This window comes from Pygocentrus nattereri, chromosome 4, assembly GCF_015220715.1.
Source record: "Pygocentrus nattereri isolate fPygNat1 chromosome 4, fPygNat1.pri, whole genome shotgun sequence".
Taxonomy (NCBI): domain Eukaryota; kingdom Metazoa; phylum Chordata; class Actinopteri; order Characiformes; family Serrasalmidae; genus Pygocentrus; species Pygocentrus nattereri.
The window spans coordinates 12,195,118-12,211,379 of NC_051214.1; the positions used below are offsets into that span (position 1 = coordinate 12,195,118).

The 16,262-nt window shown below is 40.7% G+C and overlaps 1 protein-coding gene across 1 annotated transcript; it reads left to right on the forward strand.

The window, feature by feature from the left end:
• The first annotated feature begins 9,524 nt into the window (after nucleotides 1-9,524).
• On the forward strand, nucleotides 9,525-15,770 carry LOC108439574 (E3 ubiquitin/ISG15 ligase TRIM25-like). Its single transcript, XM_017718040.2, has 6 exons — nucleotides 9,525-10,190; nucleotides 11,369-11,464; nucleotides 11,610-11,843; nucleotides 11,963-12,122; nucleotides 12,213-12,272; nucleotides 14,688-15,770. The coding sequence occupies exons 1-6, from the start codon at nucleotides 9,615-9,617 to the stop codon at nucleotides 15,224-15,226; spliced, it is 1,665 nt and encodes a 554-aa protein (XP_017573529.2). The 5' UTR covers nucleotides 9,525-9,614; the 3' UTR covers nucleotides 15,227-15,770.
• The last annotated feature ends 492 nt before the right edge of the window (nucleotides 15,771-16,262 follow it).

Here is a 16,262-nt window from a genome sequence, read left to right on the forward strand (position 1 = left end):
GGAGAGTAAAAAATGGCAAAATTGAAAAGGTATTGTTAACTTAAAAATAAAAAGTCCACTGATGGGGCTAAAATTGATATGTCTTTAGAAAAAATATTACAGAATGCAGAGTGAAACCATTTACACATATCTAAAATCAATCCTACCAAAAAGGTATATTTTCCAGCAAAATGAAAACAGCAAAAGTGTAAAGGTGTAATAATGTCATAAAATCACAATTAACTGAATGACCATCTGTATGTAAAGTCTTTAAATTTTTAAAATTTGTTAATTTGCTGATGAAACTAATTCACATTGCTTTGGAAAATTATGTTGGAGACAACAAATAAATGACGTAAAAACAAAAATGTCTATAACCACTGCAAGATTATATAAAACTAAAGATATCTTGGATCAGAAGTCACTATATCTAATGTATTGCCCACTCATAGTTCCATATATTACCTACTGTTTGGAGCTTTTTTCTAAACCAACATTAATCCAGTTTTCATGCTACAAAAAAAAAGCTATATTGTAAATCATTTGCATTATTATGCACCAACTAACACACTATTTACTAATTTACATGCTTCAAATTTTGTGATCTAGTTGACTTTAATAGCTCACAGATAATATACAAAGCACAAAATGATTTACTTCCTAACTGTATTCAGATGATGTTTGAAATTAGAGAGAGCCAGTATGAACTTCATAGGTTCATAGGTACAGTATGTTTAAATATATGTGAGGACAAATAAAAAATAGATGTACATTATATGGACAACAGTATTGGGACACATATTATACCTAAAGATCTGCAGGCATTAATATGGAGTTGGTCTCCCCTTTGCAGCTATAACAGCTTCCACTCATCTATGTATATATATATATATATATATATATATACACACACACACACACACACACACACACACACACACACACACACACACACACACACACACACTTTATTAGGTACTTTTCAATTGTTAATTGTTAACAAATAGCTAATCAGCCAATCACATGGCCGCAACTCAATGCATTTAGGCATGTAGAGGTGGTCAAGATAACTTGTTGAAGTGCAAACCGAGCATCAGAACGGGGAAGAAAGGAGATTTAAGTGACTCTGAACGTAGCGTGGTTGTTGGTGTTAGACGGGCTGGTCTGAGTATTTCAGAAACTGCTGATCTACTGGGATTTTCACACACAACCATCTCTAAGGTTTACAGAGAACGGTCCGAAAAAGAGAAAATATCCAGTGAGCGGTCAGTTGTGTGGGCGAAAATGCCTTGTTGATGTGAGAGGTCAGAGGAGAATGGGCAGACTGGTTCGAGATGATAGAAAGGCAACAGGAACTCAAATAAATAAAGAAGATCTCTGAGGAACGTTTCCAACACCTTGTTGAAAGTATGCCATGAAGAATTAAGGCAGTTCTGAAGGCAAAAGGGGGTCCAAACTTTTACTAGCTAATAAAGTACCTAATAAAGTGTCAGGTGAGTGTATATAAAAGAAGAAATGGCAATGTTTGTTGAGGTTTCCTGTGAAGGAAAGAGAATATGAGAGAGAGAGACACAGGCAGTGTGGTAGAGTGTGTTTCTCTTTGAGGGACATTAGTGTGTGTAGAAGAATCAGTGGTGATGGAGTGTTTGTATCTTCTGCATGTGGTGTTTCACTTCACTGCAGGTAAGAGCAGTTATTTCACACATTCATTCAGAGCTCTGGATGATTTCTCTAATTCATAATAAGATGTGAGGTGTTCTTTGTGTGTGTGTGCAGGCTGCAGACTCTCAGGTAACTGACGTTTAAAGAAGTCAGAGGACACACTGGCGGCTCAGTACTGCTGCCCTGCTCCTGCACTAACCTGCTGACCAAACCTCAGAGAATCACCTGGCAGGTCTATAGAGGGAAAGAGTGGACTAAAGTGTTCAGTGCTGATCAGTACAGAGAGAGACTTCAGCAGTTTAATGAGGACTCTCCTGCTAATCTCTCTCTGCTCATATCTGACCTGAGAGAAGAAGATGAGGGAGACTACAGGTGTCAGACTGAGAAGGAAATCAGAGAATGCAGCCTGTTTGTCAAAGTCCAACAGACCCAATTACAACTCCATTAGCTTCTCCATCAGAACCACCCAATACAAACCAACAAGCAACATTAAGTCTACAGCTAGGTCAAAGAACTGTCCATTTTAATCAGCACTGAAAGAAAGAGCCACTTTCTGCTTTCTTAACCTTTGTGTGTGTGTTTTATTACACAGGTCTTTATTACACAGATCCTTGTGGTTTTGTTGCTTCTGTTATTTGGAGTATTGATGATCACCTGCTGGAGACACAGAGGTACCACACACACACACACACACACACACACACACACACACACACACAGCCCCAAATTGGATCATTCACCACTTTAGAATATTGTGCATTTTGTGTGTTTCTTTGATTTGGACCTGAGGTTTTTCCATTTTTTCCATTTATTCTAAAAAAATGTTAATTTAATTTGTTATGCCTTGTTAATAGTCTGAACTGAAATTGTGTTCACCAAAACCAACACTTAGCATAAGTGTAGTTTATTTATATTTGAACTACTTCCATTACATTTCTGTATGAGTTTTATATATATATATATATATATATATATATATATATATATATATATATATATGCTTCTATATTTTATTATATCTTTTAATGATATTATGTACTGTGTTGATATTACTCCTCCTGTACAGTGAATGTCATATTCTATTTTTATAGTTATATATTTTAAAAAATATATTATATTTTTTCTTTATATTGAAATACATTAGGTATAGTGAGTTTAATGAACTTACAATGAACCACAAACAAATACAGAGTGACACAACAGACTCAGAAACTGCAGAAGGATCCATGTGCAGGTTTAATAGTAGAAGGGGCAATACAAACCTCATGGTCAAAAGGCATAGAAAACAGGTCAAAACCAGTCCGTTTGATAACCAATCATCCAAAACCATGGAGCAAAAGGCAAAAATCCAAAGGTCCAGGCAGAGAGTCAGATACACAAGACAGGTAGTTATTCCAAAACGCTCAGTATGCAGACACAAGTGAACTGGCAATACTTCGCACTGCCTGGCTGGAAGGAAGGGCTATTTAAGCAGTGGCTGATTACTGAAATAAGGTGCAGGTAGTTACTCTGGGGACTGAGACCTCTGCTGGCCATACAACGAATTGCTGACATACAGTTTTTTTTTTCGCCATTTCTTCTTTTTATTTTTATTTTCTGTATACAATGCATACACTAAGCAAAGAGATTTTGTGACTGAACATATGTGGGTCTTCCTGCTCCTCATCAGCCAGGTCTGATATAAGTAGAAGGAGGTTCGCTTTCTCTGTAAAGGATATATTTTCATGTAAATGATTGATTCCTGATTAGGCAGATCTAAATTCCCATTTAACAGTGTTTGTTTTGGTCTGTAGGTCAGTGCTGGGGCAGGACTATAGATACTCCTGAAAACATCATCACCTCCTCTGACACGCCACTCATCACCAGATCACAACCTGCAGAAATAAACTTCTCCACATTGCCTATCAGAGCTTTCAGTACCTTTGGTTAAGTAAAATTTTATTATTTTTTTTACATAATATATAAGAATTCCTACCACTTGCAAATTATCATCTTGTTTTGTTTATTTTATCAGTGTTGTCCGTTATACAGCACTACTGATTCCTGCAGAAGTGGTGATCAACCCTTCCAAACACAGTCAGCAACATCTGCTCCAGCTAATTTACTTCTTTACAGGTACATTAGTGCTAATTAAGGGGGCTATGTTAGATAAAGGCTAGAACTAAGGCGTCTGAGGCGCATGGTCCCCAAAGAAAACTTTTTCAATGGCCCCAAAATGTTTATAATGCACTTTTAGAGTAGCAACAGCCAGAAAATGTTAAATACATAAGCCGTATTAAATATATCAAAAAGGGTTATTTGGTCAAATTGGCACACAGTGAATCTGTCTCTTTGTAGTCTGAATTGAGCACAGAGCCAGTATAACAAACACTATTTCCATCCATTTACAATGGATTTTACAACATCAAGCAGCAATACTGTTTCCACTCCATTAGATAAACTGCAAGGGCATAAATATATTATTTAAACACAGACTATAGATCAGCTCAGTCTCAATTGGTGCAACCAGAAAGAGCATGATTTTCCTTTGTAGGCATTTTTATTAAGCTATGTTAATTTCATGGCCATGACAAATATTCTATTTCCTCAGTTAAGTCAAACTTAATTCAGTATTAATTTTAACTGAAAGCTTACACAGCTGTCCCTCGCCTTCTCGATCACTAAACTCCATCAGATCTGCTCCTTCAGTCCTTTCTCTCCCTCTCCTCCTATGCTTAGTAATACCTTCATTTTTATTAAACTCAAATTTACAGAACCTCAAGGAAATAATCATGAATCATTTTTTGTTTAACTGGTAAAAATCTTATCTGATCGTCCTTCAACGGAGCTGCTGCATCTTAATTTATATCTATAGACTGAGGAATTGAGGGATATAAAACCAAGTTATGATGACCTCTTCACACTTAGCTTCAGTTGCCTCGTGCTCTTCACTGACATTAACTTACTGTAAACATTTACAGTACATTTCACTTACTGTAAACATTCATTGTTCAGAAATACTGAAGAGAAATTCCAAAATAAATCATATAAAGAGCTGTCAAAAACATTATTTCCCTCTCGTTCATTCACACTAGGTAGAATTAACAAACAACCGAGTAAAAAAGACAGATATCCAGCAATGCTGACCACAAATGGCCACAAATTCATATTGTAGGTGGATAAATTCACTCCATTTAACACTGTTTCACTCTGTGTGTTTTGAGTAAGGTCTGTTTATTGTAGTGAGCTTTTAGCCAAAACCCCATGTCCTGCTCGGCTGCTGATTACTTTGCCCTGTATAAGCAGAGACCCACCCCCAGGTCTCACATGATTGTCTCACAACGTAGGAGCTCTGATATGATTGGCCGAACGACACGCTGGTCAATTAAGCATTTTACGACAGTTCGCTACGCAAGCTGATTGGTTGAGAAGCGTTCTAACAAAGCACTGCGTCACTCCTGAGACATCATTACTAACCAGCGAGGTCCACAGCGGCAGGAGACGCTCGAGCCATTTTAACGTTTTTACTTCTTACTTCGCGCACAAACGGACTCTATTAAGATCACATTCGACTGACAGCCGATTTGGTCCGACTGCGAAGATGAGACTTCACTAAATTCCAAAACTGTCATCACCACTGAGCCGGTTTTCAGTCAGCAGCTGTGACAGAAGAACAGCTAAACAACCTGGAATCAGCCGGAAACCATTCGCCAAACAAAATGGACTGTAAGATGCTGTACAGTCTGGCTGGAACAAAACAGTATTAATATGGATCTGGCAAAATCTGACAAAACTGAGCTAAACTTGATATTGCAGCAGTTTTATGGCTCAGGCCGAATTGATCACACTCTGAAGATGAGACTAATCTACACGTTTGGCAAATGGTAGTGAAGTGTATCAGGCTTGATAAAAATGCTATATATGACATTGATATGATATTGGGCTCTAATATACATTTAGTTGTGTGCTATCTGAAAGCACTATGTCTTGGGTTTGGAATGGTCAAGGGGGCCCAGGTTTGAAGCTCTAGGTCCCAAGGGAGAGGTGGGCCCCTCGCTTAATCTTAGCATTAGAATAAGCTTTTCCAGATGTTTCCTTATGTGAATGTATGGATGTGCGTTATGTGTGTGCGTTATGTGTGTGCGCACACTCAGTTTAAAAAGCTGAACCATCTCGGACTTGGAGGGAATCCCACATTCGGCCTTTGGGACTCTCAACAGGGCCACAGCACTATCTTTTCATTTGAAATAAAGTTGTTCATGTTTAAATCCAGATAGTGTCTACAGAGCTTTCATCTCCCCACCTACACAGTTGAGAACAACAGTAGTTATACACGCTAACACGCCCTTGAGTGCCATATCGCTTTTATACAATGGTTAAATAAATAAAGTAAGACATTAAGAAACAGCCGTGAACGCGCCGTTTAATATGATTTAATGTTCAGTTCCTTCTGCCAAATTATAGCTCCTTAACAAGCAGCTTGTTGCTACGTCAGAGTAACGAGCTCCGCCCACTCGCTGCCCAGCCGGCTGTTCGTTCTCCAGCTCCACACAGACCGACTGACAGTTTGGGAATTTAGCCAGGGGCGGGGCTTCAAGGGGGTCTGGGAGGGCGGCACGCCCCCGGCCCGGGCCTAGAGGGGACCCGGATGGGAGAGAGGATAAGATTTCAAGTAGCTGGCCCTCTCCTGATTGTATCCAGATGAGCACGGTATACGTCCAATACGGATCTGGCAAAAATGCTCCTTGTCAACCACCCAGCAGTAACTTCTACATTCAGTGAGGTTTGCGCCACCCTCCTTTTATTTTTGACTCTTCCCATCACCGTTGCAACCTCTGAGCACTCATTCTCCACGTTAAAACTCATTAAAAACCACTTGAGGAGCACAGTGGGAAAGGAGAGACTGAGTGGACTTGCCATGTTGTCCATAGAGAAAGAGAGAGCAAAGAAAACTGACATACAGAGCATCGTGGATGAGTTCACGGAGCCCAAGGCTCGTCGTATGCCCTTCAAACAGTAGTGAATAGGCCTAAAGCACTTGTGTTTTTGAACATGTGGGCCGCTGAGCCAGTTTTACCAAACTTAAAAGCTGCTGATTTGAAATAGATAAAGTGGGTGTCAAAATGATCCGATTGCTATCCGTGATGCTGAACTGCTTTGAATTTGTGTTGTTTTATCACTAGTTACCATGTAGCCTAATGTTTTTGTTGTTCTCTTGGTGTGTTATATTTCATGCCCTTGATGGACTTCAAAATGACATAGTTGTTTTCCGTGGTGCCGAAACTTGTAAGCCCCAGCTTTATTAAATAATAAAGGGTATAAAGGGCCTGGTCATTTGCCTCGCCCCCGGCCTGGCTCTGATTAGTTCTGCTAGTTATTTGTAGGTAGTCTGACCAGGAGGAGCATGGGTCCCCCCTTGTGAGCCTTGGTTCCTCCCAAGGTTTCTCCTCAGCTCTGAGGGAGTTTTTCCTTGCCACTGTCGCCCCTGGTTTGCTCACCTGGGGGATTTTACATTCTTGTTAAAACTTTGTCTTTCCTGGAATTCTGTGAAGCTGCTTTGTGACATCATCAGTTGTAAAAAGCGCTACAAATAAATTTGATTTGATCTTACATCACTAGTCCGGTGAAGGAGAGCGCTGAGAGGTGTGCCCAGTCATGTGAGGAGTCATGTGATCCCCCATAGGATTCTGGGAATTAGAGTTCGTATCCAGTGAGGCACTTATAGGATGCGTGACATAAACAATGTTGAGTAAGAAAGTAACAGATATAAAACAACCCAACGACTGAGTTGCTGTAAAGGAACGGTTCCTCTGAGCCAGCTGTAGTTATTCGGTGAAGACAATGAGCCGCTATTAGAAATATTCAGTCTTAGTCATATTTATCTGTGAGAAATGTTTATTGTAAATAAGTTTTCACTACACTGTGGATAACACCATTTCAGCATTTCATTTCACAATTGTTATCATTTAAAATTTTGAATAGTGAAATGATAGATCTGATTATAGTGGTTCTTTTTCTCCAAATATTGTTACAAAACTATAGAAGTATTTAGATATCAGAAAGTGAAAAACAACATTTCAGCATTTCAGTACACCATTCTTGATGTTTTGACCTTTCTGTAGTTCAGTTTTCATCTAAAATAAGTGTTTAATATATGCGTTGGTGGTGCAGTCACCTCACAGCAAGAGCCTGGGTTGGACTCCCAGCCAGGTGACCAGGGTCCTTTCTGTGTGGAGGTTGCATGTTGCATGGGTTACCTCCCACAGTCCAAAGACATGGCCAATTGGACACACTAAATTGGTAACTGATAACCTAGGGCATATGGTTTTGAATGGTAGGTGCAAAAATCAAGACATACAACCCCGATTCCAGTTGAAGTTGGGACGTTTTGCAAAACATTAATAAAAACAGAATACGATGATTTGAGAATCCTTTTCAACCTATATTCAACTGAATACACTACAAGGACAAGATACTTAATGTTCAAACAGATAAACTTTATTGTTTTTTGCAAATATTCACTCATTTTGAATTTGATGCCTGCAACACGTTCCAAAGAAGTTGGGACAGGGGCGTGTTTACCACTGTGTTACATCACCTTTCCTTTTAAAAACACTCAATAAGCGTTTGGGAACTGAGGACACTAATTGTTGAAGCTTTGTAGGTGGAATTCTTTCCTATTCTTGCTTGATGTACTACTTCAGTTGCTCAACAGTCCGGGGTCTCCGTTGTCATATTTTGCGCTTCATAATGTGCCATACATTTTCAATGGGAGACAGGTCTGGACCGCAGACAGGCCAGTCTAGTACCTGCACTCTTTTACTATGAAGCCACGCTGCACAGTGCAGCTCATCCAGGATGGCACATCAGGAGACAGGCCAGTACACCAGGAGACGTGGAGGAGGCCGTAGGAGGGCAACAACCCAGCAGCAGGACCACTACCTCTGCCTTTGTGCAAGGAGGAACAGGAGGAGCACTGCCAGAACCCTGCAAAAAGACCTCCAGCAGGCCACAAATGTGCATGTGTCTGCACAAACGGTTAGAAACCGACTCCATGAGTATGGTATGAGGGCCTGACATCCACAGATGGGGGTTGTGCTCACAGCCCAACACCGTGTAGGACGCTTGGCATTTGCCAGAGAACACCAGAATTGGCAAATTCACCACTGGCGCCCTGTGCTCTTCACAGATGAAAGCAGGATCACACATGAGCACATGTGACAGACGTGACAGAGTCTGGAGACGCCGTGGAGAGCGATCTGCTGCCTGCAACATCCTTCAGCATGACCGGTTTGGCAGTTGGTCAGTAATGGTGTGGGGTGGCATTTCTTTGGAGGGCCGAACAGCCCTCCATGTGTTCGTCAGAGGTAGAATGACTGCCATTAGGTACCGAGATGAGATCCTCAGACCCCTTGTGCTGGTGCGTTTGGCCCTGGGTTCCTCCTAATGCAGGACAATGCTAGACCTCATGTGGCTAGAGTGTGTCAGCAGTTCCTGCAAGATGAAGGCATTGAAGCTATGGACTGGCCCGCCTGGTCCACAGACCTGAGTCCGATTGACCACATCTGGGACATCATGTCTCGCTCCATCCACCAACGCCACGTTGCACCACAGACTGTCCAGGAGTTGGCGGATGATTTAGTCCAGGTCTGGGAGGAGATCCCTCAGGAGACCATCCGCCACCTCATCAGGAGCATGCCCAGGCGTTGTAGGGAGGTCATACAGGCACGTGGAGGCCACACACAATACTGTGCTCCCTTTATTTTTTTGAGCAGTGTATATGGCTTTAACGTATGGACATCGATGGGTTAAGCTTCGGTTGTCATGTTTATTGCTATAGGGAGCCCCTTATAGAAACCTAGCTGGAGAAGAGAAGCCCCGCCCACAGCCGTTGTGCGCAGGTCAAATGAAACTAAGTTTTGGCGCGGATCTTCGTGCCTCGTGGACTAGCGCTCACGCTTTCACTGCTTTGCTCTGTGTCGCTATATTGCAGCATGTTCGAGTCCGGCACAGAAGCCAGTCGTGACTATCTGAATTGCTCCGTTTGTCTGAACGAACTGACGGATCCCGTGACTATACCCTGCGGCCACAGTTACTGTATTAAGTGTATTAAGGAGTGCTGGGATGAAGTAGAGCTCCAGAAGAAAGCGTACAGCTGCCCGCAGTGCAGAGGCGTTTTCCCCACGAGGCCTGTCCTTAACCGAAGCACTGTCCTCACTGACGTGCTGAGGGGTTTGAAGAGCTCGGCTGACATGGAGGTGAACTTAAACGGTGGAGAGTGTAACTTCTGCGGCGGAGAGAAGCGCAGAGCCGTAAAATCGTGTCTCACCTGCGTAGCGTCTTTCTGTGAAACTCACCTCAAAACTCATCTCGAGTTTCCAGTCCTTCAGAGGCACACGCTGGTTGAACCCTGTTCACGGTTACAGGAGATGCTCTGCCCGCTTCACAACAAACTCCTCGACGTCTACTGTATCCAGGACAAGCGCTGTATCTGCCTTCTGTGTGCTATGGATGAGCACAGTGACCACAAAACGGTCTCTGCTGCTAAAGAGTGGTCCGAGCAACGACAGGTGAGAGTAGCTGAAAAGATAATGCAGGACCGAGAATGCAGAATAGCTGAATTAGGAGTGTGAATAGTTCATTTCTTTATGTACGGCTGTTTACATCTAGTGGCCTGATGAGAAATGGTATGTACCCTACTAGAAAAAACAGGGTGACTTGTGTTTTGGATGCCAATATGTTGTGTATTAGTTAATATGCTGGTCAGCAATATATGTTGCTTTTGGTGCTGGTACGCTGTTCAACCAGAGACTATGCTGGCTGACCAGCATGGAATTCATGCTGGTCTTTTAAGAAGATCTGAGGTTTTGGATGCTTGTATGCTGGTCAGCCAGTATGACCATAACCCTGGTGGACAACCAGCTAAACTGACCCCAGACCAGTAAAAAACAGCCCAGATCAACTTACGCCGATCAGGCATAACATTATGACCATTATGACTCCTTGTTTCTACGCTCATCATTAATTTTATCAGCTCCACTTAGTATATAGGTGCACTTTGTAGTTCTACAGTTAGACTGTAGTCCATCTGTTTCTCTGATGGTCCCCTTTTACCCTATTCTTCAGTGGTCAGGACCTCCATAGACCCTCACAGAGCAGGTCCTATTTGGGGGTGGGTCATTCTTAGCACTGCAGTAATCACTGCTGTCTGATCCACTCAGGCCTGCACAACACACACTAACACACCACCACCACCACATCGGTGTTACTGCAGAAGAGGAAAAAGAAACCCATCATTTTTCATATCATTTTAATACGGTAACTCTAGTTTTTCCTAGCAGGGTGTCATCCCAGTAAAATCTCTGGGGCGTACCTGACCAACCTCGTTCTAAAAGTTCTAGTTGCTACGCTGCCTGGGTCCAGGTTTAATCCCTGCCTGGGAAACCAACCCCATGTGAAATAATAATATATAGTTGGATACATGGTCTTTAGAATACCTCATCTTTAATCCACTCTATAAAAGGAAAAAGGCATTAAGGCATTATAATAGAACATACCACTAATTAAAGTCCTACTCTGCTATGGCAGATGACTAACAAGAGTCCACACCTGGCAAACATGACCTTTAACTGGAATTAAAATGTAGTTTTATAGGTAAAATTAAAAATCTTGTGCCCTTTTAATCCAGAACTGCAGGTGTGAGAGAGAGAGAGAGATATGTTCACTGGTTCTGCATTTTCTTTACCAGAAACCACTGCAGAACTTGCAAGAGAGATTTCCTGGACTACTACAACGTAGAGAGAAAGATTTGCAGGCACTTACTAAGGCTGTCAAGACTTATTCTGTAAGTTTTATATACATTTTCATTCATTATTTTCACAACTATAAACTTGCATTCTATTTTATAATCTCAACTTCATATACTAATATATTTGTATGTTTTTTTTAAAATAAACCTTTTTGGTTTGTTGTCGTCTCTGTTGATGCAGACTTCAGCAGAAGCAGCTGTAGAGCTCAATGAGGGTTTCTTGGCCGAGATCACTCAGTCCATGGAGAAGAAACTGTCTCAGTTGTCTAACCTGATCCAAGCCTATGAGAAGAAAGAGCTGTGCCAAGCAGAAGGCCTGCAAAAGAAACTGGAGCAGACAATTGCACGTCTTAAGCTGAGTGACACTGAGTGTGATCAACTTAGACACAAAGATCAGCACATACTGTGTCTCCAGGTAGAGTGACACGTCTTTTAACCATTCTGACCAAATAGCCCATTTGGAAAGCTCATGTAATTTTTTTATATAGTTTAATCTCTTGATTCTCTTGGCATGTTTGGTTTGTATCTCGACAGGAATTCCTTTCTCTGTCTGCATTTTCTGAGACGGAGAGCCTGCAGAGCAACCCAGTGAAAGAAAACCCCTCGTTTTTGAATGCCGCTGATATTTTATCAGGACTGAAAGAACAGCTGGAGGAACTCTTTGATGAGAAAATTAAAGAGATGACAAGTGCTGGTAAGGCAATTTACATAGTACAGCAATAACTCCATGGGATTAGAGTAATTGGGGTTCAAAATGACCTGTGATTGTATCTTCCCTTTGCAGCTATAAACCTCAAAATTGTCCTACCAGCCAACCCCAAGACCAGGCAGGAGTTCCAGGAACGTAAGTCATGTCTGTTTTCATATTGAAACACCATCAAACAAGTGCTCTTCAGACATACACTCAGTATGATTGAGTAATGAAAGGTGAATGAAAACTGAACACATTTGTCTGGAGTTTTCTCATTTTGTAGGGCCAGAATCCAAAGCAGTTTGGTGCTTTCCCCTGTTAAACACTTGATTCAACACATTTCATCTGAAATGATCATATTGCCGGAAATAGTCGGAAGTCAGAAATGACAGGAAATTCTAAAGATTTTGGCAAAGATTTAACAGGTCTACAATGGAGTGTCAGATAATCTGTGATACTAAAAATATGAAATAGTGGCTGAAAAAGTTGTTCCTGTAGCTGTCTTGCACTGGTCAGCACAGATGTGCATCAAACAGTTTGAGCATCAGCAAATCCAGCAGTGAAACACTTATTTAACTGATTTAATAAAAATCTTTTAATAGATATCACATTAAATAATATAATACTGACTACCTCAACATCACCTACTAATAAATGACTTCCATTTGAAACCTTTCATTTTGAAATATTCTCACTATCAACACGTCTAAGATCCTACGAGGGTTTATAGTTGTTTCCTCGCTTTAAGTAACACACACAAATGTGAGCAGGCTAATAGCTCCCCCTGCTTGAGAAACACATGAGCAGTGAGTCCTAAAGACACATTCAGATGCATTTTCAATAAGGTATTTTCTGACATTAATGCAAAGAGGCTCTGGATTTCAGCTATAGATGCTGATGCTTGTGTGAAACCATGAAGTATTACGAAGCATAATATTTTCAAGTTTACAACTTCTCCCAACCATCTGGACGCATAACCTATTGAGAAAATGCTAGAACATGCTTGGGTATGTTTCGCCAGCAGAGAGTGGAAAATTTACTTAACAGCAGTTTAATGGCTTAATAATGCCCTTTAATTGCCCAACAGCAACACCTGAGTTTTTTCTCCCATATCAGAGGCCATTTGCAGTCCATGTTTGATGTATCTCGTCATTGTAAAAGCTATTTGCTAGCCCAGCTGCAGTTCTCCTGAAAACAGCAGGCGTAGGTTATCTTTAAGCAAGCTCTGATAGAGAGTGCATGTTGTTTGAAAGTTATCTGCTATCTGAATAAGTTGATTCATTAAATGTGTTGCATGTCTTGCAGTATCTAATCTCACTGCTCCAACCAGGCTATTTACCCATTACTACTAGATGTAGTCAGGGCATTACTCTTTAGAGCTGTGCATGAGTACTTGGTTTACCTGTTTGAGGTGCCAGTATTCAAAGACTGAAATCATTTTTTGGGTACTTGTTCCACTTTTCTTGTCCATCAAGAAGACAGAAAATATAGAGACTAACAATTCAATGAAACACCACTGTTATGATTTCACAAGACTCTTTTGCTCATATTTGTGAGGAAAGTATGCATATTAAAAGCAGATGTACACTCATGGACAAAAAAATGGCAAAAGATTAAGCCTTTAATGGTCTTGACAATAAATCATTAAGCGAATATAGGCAAATATATACTATGGGCTGGAGCCATGGGCTGAAGGTTAGGGAACAGGCCCTGTGACCCAAAGGTCACCGGTTCAATCCCCAGTGCCAACAATACGTGACTGAAGCGCCTTGAGCAAGGCACGTAACCCCCACTTGCTCCCCGGGTGCCCCCCCTAGTTTGTGTGTGTGCTCACTAGTGTGTATGTGGTGTTTCAATTCACAGATGAGTTAAATGTGGAGGTGCAACTTCCCCGTTGTGGGACTAATAAGGGTGACTTAATCTAAAGAAATTGAGTATGGGAGAACTTGTCCCTTTGATTCATAGAAATATTGAAGTTTTTGGTGTAAATTTGCAGATGGCCTTTTACAGAAAGAAGTCAGTATTTTTCCACTTACCACTGATGACTTCAAACAGTTGAAAAACAATGCTAAGCGAGTTCGTGCTTAATGTGAGACAAAATGTTCTCTACAGGGTTTGAAATTGGGCTCCGAACCGGCCAAAATCATCAGTAAAAAGCATTATATTCCAGGCTTGGCTCGGCTCGCTCTTTTTCTTTTTTTTTCTTTCTGTCTGTCTTTCTGTCTTTTCTTTCCTTCATTGTTTGCCCAGGAGCGTAGCACGACTTCATCGCTGACGAGGCGAACTGGTGTAGCTGATGTTAAGATTTCAGTCTTCTTTTTTTCACTCTGTTTTCAAAAGTATTCCTCGGCTTTCTGCAGAATTTCTGTGCCTCTGCATTTTTTTAGCACCTCTATTTACACCAGAGCTATCATTTAAATGAGTGAGCTGATCCGTTTAACCCTTACAAATATTCAAATATCAAAATGACCCTAAATGCACATTCCTATTGCTGTATCCTTTACCATTTATGTTAATTGTGAAATCCAGCCGTGGCATAATGATGTCCTTAAATGCCTATCTTGTCAGATTTTGTCCAGCTGAAGCTGTCCCCTGAGTCAAGTCATCCGTGTCTGAAGCTGTCTGAAGAGAACCGAAAGGTTATGTGTGCATCATCATCATCATCATCATCCTTAAAGTCCAGTGTTCAGGCCAATGCAGAGAAATTCACTTCTTTGTACCAGGTTCTGTGTGATAGTCCTGTAAAAGGGTGCTGTTACTGGGAGGTCATGAGGAGCGGCACTGTTCATATTGCCCTGTCGTATGGCAGTATACCCAGGAATAGCAGTTATAGTAGCAGCAAGTTTGGGTGTAACAGTGAGTCATGGAGTTTGGAATGCAGTGGGAACAAATTCACATTTTGGCATAAATGCCATGCCACTGAAATTTCAGCACAGTGCCAGAGTACAATAGGGGTTTATCTGGATGAAAGTGCAGGTACGCTGGCTTTCTACCAGATCTCTACCAATTCTACAATGACACTGCTGCACAAAGCACACATAGAATTCACAAAGCCTGTTTATCCTGGCTTCAGACTCGAATGCGGTTCATCTGTGACTTTGTGCTAGATGCTCTGTATACTGCGTAAAGCATAGGTTATACTCTGCAAGAAAAGTGGCATCTGGCATTTGGAGAGCCTCTTGTTTTTGTCATTTACAGTAGAACAGCTGTTTGTCCCTTAGGATAGAGCTTTTGCATATTGCTGAACTTTTTCTTTGCAATAGATTGGAAAGCAAAATATTGTCTTCATGCTTATTGTTACAGTTGTTTTGTGATTAGAGGTGGGTAATATGGCAAAAGTTTCATGATACTGCAAGACTTTTTACAATACAGGACAAGGTTTCAAATTTAAAAAATCTAAACCTATGAATAGTGATTTGTCCAGTGCCGCACAAAATCTGTTTAAACAGCACTAATTGTTCTCTTTGTAAACCAACTTGCAACTAGGAAGTGTTATAGAAGTATATTGTGACAATCACAATAATGATATTGTAATATTAACGAGCCTGTTTTCTAACATTGTTTTTTTTTTTTTTTTCCCCATTCATGTTTGGAACTTAAGTCTGTGTATAATCCAGCAAAGAAAATAAAGCACATGCAGCGTAACACCTATATGAGATTGTCTTAGTGGTGTAACCATAAAGTTCATTTTAGGTGTTGTGGACTCATTGGTCTCTACTCATTTTAACTCTAAAGCACAGTATAGCAGTTAAAGATGTTGTTCAACTTCACAAAAGTTCAAGCAAATGAAGTTATTAATTGTGAATACTGAGGCAGGATGGTAAATCTCGAGTATGACAAATGTACAGTACTTTTTCATTGTTTTCAGTTGTAGTTATGATGAATTACATTACAATCTGAGGTTAAAGCTATATTAAAACTTTAATCCTGTGTGTTAATTAAACTCTAATTCACTCCTATTGAAATGAGACAGTGAAGTAGACAGAAGTATTTATGACTGTCCCCAGAGCAAGTGGTCTTTCACTCCAAGGCTTGTCCTTGCAGGAACAATGTGCTGGCTGAAGAAGATGGAACACTCAGGTGTTTTTTTTTATTATTATTTTTTTATTTATTTATTTATTTATTATTATTTAGTTAATGTAG

Coding starts and splice junctions, on each gene's coding strand:
- LOC108439574 (XM_017718040.2), top strand. CDS start 9,615: ATGTTCGAGTCCGGCACAGAAGCCAGTCGTGACTATCTGAATTGCTCC. Junction 10,191..11,368: donor AGTGGTCCGAGCAACGACAG/GTGAGAGTAGCT, acceptor TTTCTTTACCAG/AAACCACTGCAGAACTTGCA. Junction 11,465..11,609: donor AGGCTGTCAAGACTTATTCT/GTAAGTTTTATA, acceptor CTGTTGATGCAG/ACTTCAGCAGAAGCAGCTGT.